This window comes from Gigantopelta aegis, chromosome 15 (assembly GCF_016097555.1).
Source record: "Gigantopelta aegis isolate Gae_Host chromosome 15, Gae_host_genome, whole genome shotgun sequence".
NCBI classification, from domain to species: domain Eukaryota; kingdom Metazoa; phylum Mollusca; class Gastropoda; order Neomphalida; family Peltospiridae; genus Gigantopelta; species Gigantopelta aegis.
The window spans coordinates 12,604,869-12,617,390 of record NC_054713.1 but is presented as its reverse complement, the minus strand read 5'-3'; the positions used below and the strand labels follow the sequence as shown (position 1 = coordinate 12,617,390).

The 12,522-nt window shown below is 36.4% G+C and overlaps 1 protein-coding gene across 1 annotated transcript in view; it reads right to left on the bottom strand.

Annotated features, from left to right (window-relative positions):
- Nucleotides 1-12,522, bottom strand: part of LOC121390245 (caspase-2-like) — a 38,724-nt gene that overhangs the window by 17,024 nt on the left and 9,178 nt on the right. Inside the window, exons 3-5 of the mRNA XM_041522025.1 lie at nucleotides 11,520-11,784; nucleotides 8,202-8,305; nucleotides 6,055-6,243 (exon numbers count right to left, since the gene is read on the bottom strand). Of these exons, the coding sequence (XP_041377959.1) occupies nucleotides 6,055-6,243; nucleotides 8,202-8,305; nucleotides 11,520-11,784 (558 nt within the window). The remainder of the gene's footprint in view (nucleotides 1-6,054; nucleotides 6,244-8,201; nucleotides 8,306-11,519; nucleotides 11,785-12,522) is intronic.

Here is a 12,522-nt window from a genome sequence, read left to right as displayed (position 1 = left end):
AATGGTATATCAAAGGCTGAGGTATGTGCTATCCTGTACCTACCAGCCTTATGTCCGATGGCTTAACAACGACACCACCGAACCCGGTAATCAATTAGTCAAATTTCTTCCCTAAGCTCTCTTTTTGTTTTGCTGTTTTTCACAAGATGTTAGAATGACCGATGTGTGTATGGTTGCCTTCACTCTTCACCCTAATGAACAACTCATCAGCACTCTCCCCTGTGCGTGCAGTAACCTCACCGTGGTGCAGGGGTGTAACATTCTCTTTGAGAATGGCCAATACAGCACAAATTGAAGTTTTGAGTTATATTTGTGATATTTGTATTTGTCTTTTTGCAGTTCTTTACACTGTTTTTATCTATATCTTGAATTTTCATATTAATGTTGATCATCACCTTATTAAATTTTGTTTGCATTACCATAGTTTGACACCCAATAGCCGATGTATTTTTTGTGCTGGGGTGTCGTTAAACATTCATTCATTCATTCATCAGCACTCCCACAATTCACTCCAGTTAAAGACTTAAAGCACTTTAATAAGCACTCTTATTAGGTTTTGTGTAAAATCAGGTAATTTTCACAGGGGACAATATTTCAAAATCTTAGGTAACCAGAAATCAGTTCACATGAGTTTTACTTGGTCAACCAATTGTTCGGTTACGTGAATATAGTTCTCCTAACTGGCGAGTTAGGTCTAACTAATCCTAAAACACTTGAACTATGGTTCTGTGCTACATTGGTGGTTCAAATGTATTTAAAAACAAACTGATTTTCACTTTCATTTCTGATATATGGTACTTTTAATGTCAGAATGTAATTGTTCACTAAGTAACCGATTGGCGGTTCTCAGTTTCTTAATTGATATACAGTGGAGTTGTCAGACTGAATGGGTACTAGTATCAGTGAAGTTGTGAAAAGTGTTTAAAATAAAAATATTTTTATAGAATTTACAGTGGCTACTTAACAAAGGCACTCTAGAGACTTAGGGATCCAGTTGAAGTGGTCGCTGGGTGTGTAGGACAGGTCACTGCATACGAGTGCATATACATGTACATTAAAAATCTGCTAGGACAGGTTTGCCTGTATTATTTTATAATTTCGGCATCTGTTTTGTGTGTTGAATTTATTCATTATGACAAAATCTACGTAAAATTAGTTAATTACTCCCCGCATTTTTTTTATGTCGAGGTCTGCTGCTCCAAACGAATCTTTTTTTTCAATGTATTTTCTGGTGGAGCATGACCCACACTCCCTAACAATAATCACTTGCCATAATCTAGATCCCCACCCTTGTACAATTTCCAGCACATTCGCCTGACAATATGCTACAACAGTCTATTAGTGCCGAACATGGGTGTTTTCTAAGCTAGACCATCTATCTGTGAGCCTGTCGCATGCTTTTGTGGCACCAATCTCTCTTCAAACTCTCAGACACTTCACAATTAATTATTATCTATGAATAGGTGTTCCTCAAGTTCTTCACCATTCATCCGTGATGTGTATATTGCACGTGATGGCTATTTTTGAAAAGGTGACTGGCACAGTGAAGTCACGCTGGTCAGAGCGAAGTTTGGGCTCACTTCGCTCGGTCACGCGAGCCCTGTAGGAGATTGGTCTCATATTTGATTGAAAACATATTGTACTGCATAAACAACAAAAGGATTGGGCACAAGTTTGCCAACTTACTAGGCCCTCTCCTATATATACCTGTATGTATATATATATATATATACATGTATGTATATATGTATATATATATATATGTATATATATATATATATATATATATATATATATATATATAGACGTTATTACCAGTGTTTTTCGGTATCGTCAATATCATATATTAGGAATAAAAATTGTATTATGCGAGCCTCTGGCGAGCATAATACATTATTTTTATTCCTAATATATGATATTGACGATACCGAAATACACGAGGGTAATAATCTCTTTATCATATAATCTTAAGCTTAATACAACGTGTTTTTGTAAACTGTACACGCAACTTTAATTCCAGTCCGCCATTACTAGATATTCAAATGACGCCATTACTAGATATTCAAATGACGTAAGAATATGTGGCGCGGTGTATTTTTTAATGGAAATGACTTCAAACTCGAATGACGTCATTGTGGATATCCTTACATCAAAATAAAGTTATGCCTAACATTTTTTGTTTTCTGAACGCTGGACAGCTTTCAGTGTCAAATTGCCATTGAAATGTTTTTATTTGATGACTATGAATGCATACATCAATCATGGAGTGCCACCCAAGTACGTTTGCTTAAATGTCAATAAACCTAGTGCCGAGACCTCGACTAATTTACATCTAATTTGCAAAGTTATCAAATTCTTAAAGTATGTGATCTGAAAAAAATCACATACTTTGATTGCACTGAAAACGTAAGATATTATATGATAAATATACAATATATATATACAATATAATGGCAACAATTACTAAATATAATATAACACTAGTAATGAATACATATAAAATTTGTATACAAATGTATTTTAATAACATTATTAAAGTTACAGACTCTAGTTTTGACCCGTAAAAATGGACACTAAGTTTAGTTCATTTACAAACTTATTTAGATGAAGTTACAATAGAGTGAAAGAAGAGTCTGTGACATTAAAACAGGAAATATCCTTAAAAATAGACTAGAACTTGAATCAATAAACCGCTAATTCTCAGACACACGGTGCAGAAATGGATAATCTAAAGAATAAAATATAAGTAGGGCAACGACTCCAGTATTCGACCACTTAAGAAAGAAAGGATTATAACACGTTCATTTTATCGGCATTTGCTAATATTTGTTTTTCTTCGTAAATACTTACTGGCAATGCTATTCACTGAATAGACCCAAGTTTTGTTCATGCGGTATACACTGAATAGAGTAGGTTTGAGTGCCACAAGGAACAGTATGCAGTATTCAACCACCTGACCCAGTATTCAACCACTTTCTAATTAACTAACAAAACTAAACTTTAAAGTTTATTTCATAGTAAATGCAGCATATATTAAACAACTAAATCCAAAAAGTGTTGATTTTAACAACTGTAACACATATTCATACATTTACGCACGCACGCACATGCTTATATACACATTCACACACACACAATTACTTTCTGATGGACAGTCTCTTTGGTCCTATTTCAATTTACAAATAATGATATTAGACTGAAAAAAATAAATATATAATTGTGTAAGTCCTGACAAACAGCACCAAAAGACATAAAAGTAGTGAATTTGTGGTTCTTGGGAGTTTATTTTGGGAATGTATCCTCATGCTTTTCTATTGGTCGAATACTGGGGCAACCCTCTCTATCATATGTCATTATTTGATCACGTGGTCACATGATCGAAATTATAATGACCGAGGTCACACTGCATTGCTAGCTCCATTTGATTATAAATAAAAATATTAAAGATATTTTCAAAGATTTCAAATGGATTAAAAGTATTGCAAATGTTCACGGGATGTTGGATGGTGTAATAGCATGCTATAAAAATGGCGGACATTCATATTATGACTATAGCTGATGAATATATACTTAACGTTCATTCACATGGTTATCGTCTGCTATTGCGTTTCCGGAAGAAAGAATGTTCACCCTGTCACGTTTGTTCAAAATACGCTAGAAAATCGATATACTATTCAGTTTAAACAAGTATGGTAATTAATTAAATACACTGGTCGAATACTGGGTACTGGTCGATTACTGGGGTCACTGCCCTAATATTTGATTTCAGTGATCATAAACGGCTCTAATAGTGACAAATATGTTGTAGTGTTTAAAAACTAGGGTCTGTCCCTTTAACAATCGAATTGATGAAAAGAGGGTATTACGTATAACTGGATTTTGAAAGAAACTAGAAGTAGAAAAGAAACAATGAAATACATGTGCCTTCAAACTATTAAGACTATTTTAATCAGACATTTTGTATATTATGCATTCAGCAATTATCGCTTAGCAAATAAACTGATAACGTTACCAATTAATAAATCTGAGATGTTCCGAATAGTTGGCAACCAATGTATTATTTAACTAATTCGCACATCTTCAAAAACAAAATCTTAATCATTAAAGGGGTAACTACGACCACTGTAAGGTTGCTTTGTGGAATGGCTATAGGAAGGAAATGTTTGATTTAACGATGCACTCAACACATTTTATGGTCATATGGCGTCGGACATATGGTTAAGGACCACACAGATATTGAGGGAGGAAACCCGCTGTCGCCACTTCATGGGCTACTCTTTTGGATTAGCAGCAAGGGATCTTTTATATGCACCATCCCATACAGGATAGCACATACCACAGCCTTTGATGTACCAGTCGTGGTGCACTGGCTGGAGCGAAAAATAGCCTGACGGGAATCGATCCCAAACCGACCGCGTGCGTGTGTTATGGGTGGGCGGGTGTGTGTGTGTGCCTGTGTGTATGTGTGTGTGTGTGTGTGTGTGTGTCTGTCTGTCTGTCTCTCTTTCTCTGTGGTTGTATGTGCATGTTATATTTGTTGTATCTGTGAAAATGTCCTTGAATGGAGAGTTTGGCAACATCGAGCCATACCACTATTTTTTACACTGTGATTGATGTGTAGATTCTAATCCCATGTACTACAATAAATAAATAGAGGATAATAAACAAGTTATCAGTTATTATCAAATATATGTCCCGAGTGAAATAATTTTCATTTGTCAAGAGTTTTAGCAAATGAAAAGTGAAAATTATTTCACGAGAGACATAAATTTGATAATAACTGCTACCAAGTTTTTTATGTTATTATTACTGCAGCTATTTGGGCTTTTCAAAAGCTTTTATTTTTTATATACATCAGCTACACATCAGTGTATATAGAAATGACAGAAACCACTTTACACACTGTTCTGGGTATTGCTTTAACTTTGTATTTTAATCACAGATAATTTTTAAAACCCAATGTTCTATATAGTCTGTAAAAAAATATAGAATGAATTGCATTAAACTACCATTGTGTTTCAAATTTAACACTGAAAACAGAAAGACATAAATGCAAACACTTTAAACTACATGTGTGTGACATTATTTTGTGTGCTTTTCCAAATCGTGATGACATCATATTTAGTACTGACAAGGTGATTGGTTTGCAAGCGTCAAATCGTCCAGTAGTAGTGTACGTTAAACCAATGAAGAATATTTCCCAGAGAAAATATGAAAAACATTTTCCCTGTTATGAGTGACCGCTGGGGTAATAAAATAGAGGATTTGTCACAAGTGTTTTTTAATATAGAAAATATCAACCGAGTCTATGTTAATCGGTATTTGTTGAGGCTCTCCCAATTAACTAGACGAGGTTGATATTTTACATATTAAAAAACATGAGTAATGAATTCTATTTATCCTATAACACTTCTAAAATAACTTTTTCATTCGATATTTAGTAATTTACAGCACTAAAGTCGCTTCCATCGGTAATATGATGTCATCACAAATTACTTTGACGTCACCCATTTTCTTCTTCTTCTGCATTCAATCTTTTTAAGGCCGACATATCAGTAATCTGGATGTGGCGATGAAGTTTGCCATCTTCCAGAGGTCGTCCACGGGTCTCCAGACTTTGGTGTTGAGGGATGTGTCTTCCCTCCAAACTTTTTGTTGAATTTCTTCTCGGTGCAGGCAGGTTTTTAGAACGTGTTCCGGTGTTTGCTCTTCAGCACCACATCCACAGTGGGCCCTCTGCAAGTCCTATTCTTTTTAGGTGCTTCTTTAGGCCACAATGTCCAGTGCGAAGACGGAAGATTAAAGTTTGTTCTTTTCTGTCTTGTGCACACTTTCACTAAATCTTATGAACACGTTACACTAAGGTATACAGGTCTTGATGGCTTGTAAACAAATGACACTTTCACAGCAACACCTTATTACTGAGAACGTGAAAATTTGCATAGACCTTTAAATTTGCATACCATTATTAACCGAGTTAATAAACTAAATTATCGCATGGGTTTATGACATGGATATCATGGGTAAGTTATAGGATAAATAAATTGGATGTACCTCAGCTGTCGAATCTTCATGAATGCGAACTATATAGCCCAGCTGCTCTAACAGTCGATCGACTGTGAACTGGTCAATGTTGGTTCCATGTCGATCTTCCAGATTGCAGCCATTCTTCCTTGCCAGTTCAAACTTCTCGTTGTTTATCACTAATGCAAGTCCTCTTGGCTTACTCTGATGTTTGTACACCTAGAGTGAAGAAAGGAAATGGTTTATTTAACGACACACTACCATTTTGTTACGGTTATATGGCGTCAGACATATGGTTAAGGACCACACAGATATTGAGGGAGGAAACCCGCTGTCGCCACTTCATGGGCTACTCGTTTCGATTAGCAGTAAGGGATCTTTTATATGCACCATCCCATAGGCAGGACTGCACATATCACGGCCTTTGATGTACTAGTCATGGTGAACTGGCTGGAGCGAGAAATAGCCCAATAGGCCCACTGACGGGGATCAATCCCAAACCGACCGCGCATCTTTACCACTGGGCTACATCTCGCCCCCCCCCCCCCCCCAGGCCTAGAGTGAGCCAGAAACAAAAAGAATGTTGAATAATTTCATTTCAACTTATTTTCATGCTTATATCCAATTAAGGTTCAAGCATGCTGTCCTGGGCACACACACCTCAGCTATCTGGGCTGTCTGTCCAGGACAGTGGGTTAGTTGTTAGGTGGTTAGTGGTTTGAGAGAGAAGAGGGTGTAGTGGCCTTAAGAATTTACTCTGAGTTGGAGCCAGTACCGGGCTGCGAACCCTGTACCTACCACTTAACCACTGTGCCACTGAGGCCGGTTAATGTGGAATATCACAGCACATTACAAACAGACCATCCTGAGGTTTCTGTCTTTGTTAAGATAAGTGGCAGGACATAGCCATGTGGTAAAGCACTTGCCTGGTGGTAGCACTGTGTACTAAATCAAATAACTTACGGCTGGGTCAAAGTTCAAGGTGCACCGAACTTTTCATAGAGACATTAACACCACAAGTCCTGTGATTGGTGGTAAATGTGAGTGTGTTGGTTGTAAAAAAAAAATAGTTTCATCTCAGCAAAAAATGTATGCAATTTTATTTCATCTAGTATCACTGTGTCAAGTAGCCTTGTGCTTGAAACATGTATGGCGTACCTGTAAAAACAAGTACTAAAATTTTGTGCCAAACTAGGATGTTGTAAAAACATCTGGTTATACCGAAAATGAGCCATGAATGGTAGCATTTTCTTCAGTTGATACTTTGAGATTGGGGTTTTAGTACTGATATTTATGGGTCATAGTTCGGTTGATATATTGCATATAGTGTAACGTTAACATGGTCACCTATGGGATTTTATTTGGTATAGTACAATCTGATGCTTGGTCGGTCTAGGATCAATCCCGGTTAGTGGGCACATTGTGTCATTAGTTAAACAAAACAAACTTTGTGATGATGTTTATAGCTATTTATTTGTTATTTGTTAGTAACATTAGGCTTAAATATTAACAAGTGGATGTGTGAAGAAATAAAATGTTTAGTTGAAGAGAAGGACCTGAGTTTGCTGCTAATTAAATACATTTTCGTATTTAGAATATTAATGAGTTTCTGATTTGCAATGGGTTTCCGATTTGCAATGCTCACATAAAAGTAAGATTAAATTTTTTTACTTGTTATTAGGATTATACACTGTAAAAACAGATTAAAATGGGAGAGAGAGAGAGAGAGAGAGAGAGACAGAGAGAGACAGAGAGAGAGAGAGAGAGAGAGAGAGAGAGAGGGAGGGAGGGAGGAAGGGGGAGGGATAGAGAAAGAGGGAGAGAGATATGAAGGGAGAGGCAGACACAGAGAGAGAGAGAGAGAGAGAGAGAGAGGGGGGTACGGAGGGACGGAGGAATAGAGGGGGAGGGAGGGAGGGTAGGGATAGTGAGAAAAAGGGAGAGAAAGATGGAGGGAGAGAGAGAGAGAGAGAGAGAGAGAGAGAGAGAGAGAGAGAGAGGGAGGGAGGGAGAGAGAGAGAGGGGGAGAGAGACAGAGGGAGAGGGGGAAATTCGGAGGGATAAAGGGGTAACACTGGGAGAGAGAGAGAGAGAGAGAGAGAGAGAGAGAGAGAGGGATATGAGGGAGGGGAAGGGAGAGAGAGATGAGGGAGAGAGAAGTGGAGGTATACACATACCTTTCCACTGTCGTTGCAGCTGAGAAACCTCTCATACATCTGCCCCGATTTCTCACAGACCTTTACTGTAACAATTCCTGATAATAGGTTCATATCAGGCCATGCTGAAGAATATAACAGACAAAGTTAAGTTTTGTTTAACAACAGGGCTAGCTCTGGGCTAGTAAAAACAATCACCAAATTTCTTCTTTTTTTTAAAATACAAAGCCCACAGTTAATTTCCAACAAACTTTCAATCATTACACAAAATATTTTCACCAAATTAAAATAACATTTCCTATTCTTAAAATTTAGCAATTGGTCAATTTGGTGAATGGCAGAGCTAGCCTTGAAAAAAGAAAGAAAGAAATGCCAGTTCAAACTTCTCGTTGTTTATCAGTAATGCAAGTCCTCTTGGATTGGTCTGATGTTTGTACACCTAGAGTGAAGGAAGGAAATGGTTTATTTAACGACACACTCAACACATTTTATTTATGGTTATATGGCGTCAGACATTTGGTTACGGGCCACATAGATATTGAGAGAGGAAACCCACTGTCATCACTTCATGGGCTACTCTTTTCGATTAGCAGCAAGGGATCTTTTATATGCACCATCCCACAGACAGGGTAGTACATACCACAGCCTTTGAAATACCAGTTGTGGTGCACTGGCTGAAATGAGAAATAGCACAATGGGCTCACCAATGGAGATTGATCCCATAACTACCACACATCGAGCGAGCACCTTACCACTGGACTACGTCCCACATCCAGCTGGCCTTTACAGACCTTCGTTTTTGAAAAATCCAGGAGTGCCAAAAATCGCGCTCCTCAAAATGCTTATGAGGGGTGTGTGTGTGTGTGTGGTGGAAATTACACTCCTCAAAATGCAGAGGGGAAAATTGCACCCGTCAAAATAATCAGAATTAGAGGCAAGAGACCAAGAGGAATTGCACCCATGAACTTGATTAAGTTTGAGGAGTAATGATTTCTAAATTAAATATCTTAAAATTTAATGTTTTGTGTTTAAAAATAAATATCCTAATTTAACTAATATCATGGTTGTTCTTAAATGTGAAGGAATGAGCCATTGCAGTCTTGCACAAGAAAAAGAAACACCATGAACACATTTATCGATTTCTTATGTATTATATGCATATCATGTTGCATTAAAATTCTGTATCATGATAACCTGTTGACTTTATGAATATGGAATTGAAACTGATTTGTTTGTGCTTATTCGGTTTTATTTAAAACAAGTACAATAATTTTAGTTTTCATCGTAGAATATGATTTCTCCATGGACACAAACCTATGAACTGAATGTAAAACTGTAACAACCACATGGCACAGGGTTATCACATATATCATGATATCATAATATACATGCTATGTACCTGCAAATTCTCTATTTTAAAAAATAATAATAATGTCATAACAGAAAATGTCAACATATATTGTTTTCTACCCAAATATACTACAATTTTTATAAATATATATTTTTACAAACAGGATTAACTTTCATTATTGGTGTACTGTAGTTAACATGTCATTTATTACATTAATAAGTCGAATCATAGCAACACATAAAAAAAATACCCAAAAAAACCCCCAACCAACCATGTACTAGAAATCCGACTCTACCAAGGTCAATGTTTTTGGCTTTAAATCACGTGGCAGTATTGTGAAACAGAAAGTAGAAATGTTTGGAGTATGTCGCTATGTAAAACAAAAGCTGCTTTACTAAATTCATTTTTTGTTGGTGTACGCATTTACTGAGATATGAACATTTATAAACATTATACACATAATATAATTACTGGACAACGCACGTATTATTTTTCCTGTACGTGATCAAAACGACGACAGTGTAAAATAGATTTTGTGATCATTACCTGCATTGTACGAAATTAAACAAAAGAAAACTGACGAGCTCTTAATAATAGCTGATTGGCTCAGTGTGAAGATAACCAACCAATCGTGTTTCAATTTATAAAAGAGTATTCTAGGAAGTCCATTGCGAACATAATGGAAAGGTTTGTGGTGTTGTGGATTGGATTCAATAAACTATTAAAATGGCAGAGTTAAAAAAAAAGATACAAGCATGATTTGTTCAATTTAGGCGCGCGTTATTTCACGCCCGTCAGATTGAGTTGACGGGGGGGGGGTGTTCACGGGCGTAATAGCACTCGCGCCCGTCAAAAACGAAGGTCTGCCTTGAATGACACCACTAGGACACATTGATCAATTAATTATCAGCTATTGGATATCAAATATTTAATAACCAACCTGAAATAATCTGCAAGAGACTTTTATATGTGCTTTCATACAGACAGGACAGCACATATACCAGTCATGGGGCAGCAGTTGGGATGTGAAAAACTCAAAAGCTCTACTGAGGTTTTACTGTACCGACATAACTAGATAATCAAAAAGAGTAGCCCATTAAGTGGCAACAGCAGGTTTCCTCTCTCAATATCTGTGTGGTCCTTAACCATATGTCTGACGCCATATACCCGTAAAATAAAATGTGTTGAGTGTGTCGTTAAATAAAACATTTCCTTCCTTCATAGAAGATTTGTTTTTAGCATACTGCTGAAATCATAAACATGTTGTAACATAAATGTCATGGGATTCCTCATAATAGGGCTCGAAACTCACTAAAAAATATGGTGGCCCAAAAATAAATATCTGGGCCACAAAAATTTCATTTTCAGTGGCCCAAACTTGCTTTAGGTAGCCCAAACACAAAATATTCATATTTCAGGTTTTAAGCGTTATATATAAATAAAGGATATGAAATGTGCTTCTATGATAGAAAAGATACCAACATACATGATATTGAAATGAAAAATTTGAAGAAAACACTGACTTGAGCAAATTATTTATTTATTTTGTACATATTTTACAAAATGTCTGAACTTAATAATTTTTTGTTATCATCAAAGCAAAATTGCATGGCGTGACTCGTCTCCCAGTGATAGCTAACGTATAATACAAAAACATAATGTACAACCAACTGGGCTACATAACTGTTGTTCATGTGTTAGAGAAGAAGTGTTGTTCATATGTTTAGTGTTTAATATAAGTATTTGTAAGATTTTTCTGGGATTTAGTGTATGCTAGGCTTAGACTATCAACTCTTACCACCTTTTTTTGTTGTCGTATACAACTTCTACAACCGATTATTTGTTAATTTGAGCACACCCATCTGTAAGTCGGGAGTTTGGGAAATTACAACACAACCGTCGAGTTGGCCAACTTCGTTGTCACAGTTGGTAGTCTGAGCCTAGCAATAACAAAAGTCCGACCATTCTGATTTCTAGAGAAGACTTACTTTCTGGCAGGTCATCATCATCATCATCATCTGTGGGTGAGGTCACCACTGATGGAGTATTATATGCTTCGGTTCGTCTAACAGCAGCTAGTTTTCTTTTTTCTTCCGCTCTCCTCTGCTTTGACAACTCTGGCTTTAAAATATCAGCTGCTGATCCTTCCTTGTTATTGACGAGAATTTCATAAAACTGATCAAATGCCTCCGTCCCTCTCCGTGGTAATATGTTCAACATTTCCCTCTTCTTGTCTGTTGGTGTACTCTCTGCCTAAGTTAGCACAAATAAAGTACTACTCAACTTTTGTTAGGGATTATTGGAAAAAATACATACATGTAGGCCCTATGTCACATAAAGCAATTTACCTGGGATTTATTCAGGGTTTTTCAGTAGGGTTCCATGGCTGATGGGATTGGAAAAATGAGAGCGATTATAACTGGGATTTCTTAAAGGGACATACCCTAGTTTTTAAACACTAAGGCATATTTTTATTTTACTATTAGAGCCGTTTTTGATACCTGAAATCATACTGTACTTACATTTTATTGTTTAGATTAACCATTTCCGTACATTCGAAGTATTTTTGGTCATCCTGGTGTTTTTAATATCACAAATTGCATTTCTCATATTTTTAAAAACGCATGTGCGTCTAACAAGTAACAGTTATGGAGTCGAGTTTTAGTCTATTTTTAGAGGGTATTTCACCATTTCAAAGTCACATACTTTTGTTTTACTCTATTGTAACTTTATCCAAATGTGTTACAGGTTTGTAGATTAACTAAACTTAGTGTTAATTTTCACGGGTTGAAACTAGGGAATGTCCCTTTAAAGCAACTGAATGATACAAAGCATCGTTGTTAAATTAAATTATCAGACATGATGATTACAAGAATATTAACACATTAAATTTGGAATTGTCAGTGACTCTTGCTTATTTTCAGTCCCATAGAATGCCTGGATAAATCTCTAGTAACTGCATTTATTGACTTTGATGGGAAATATATCTAA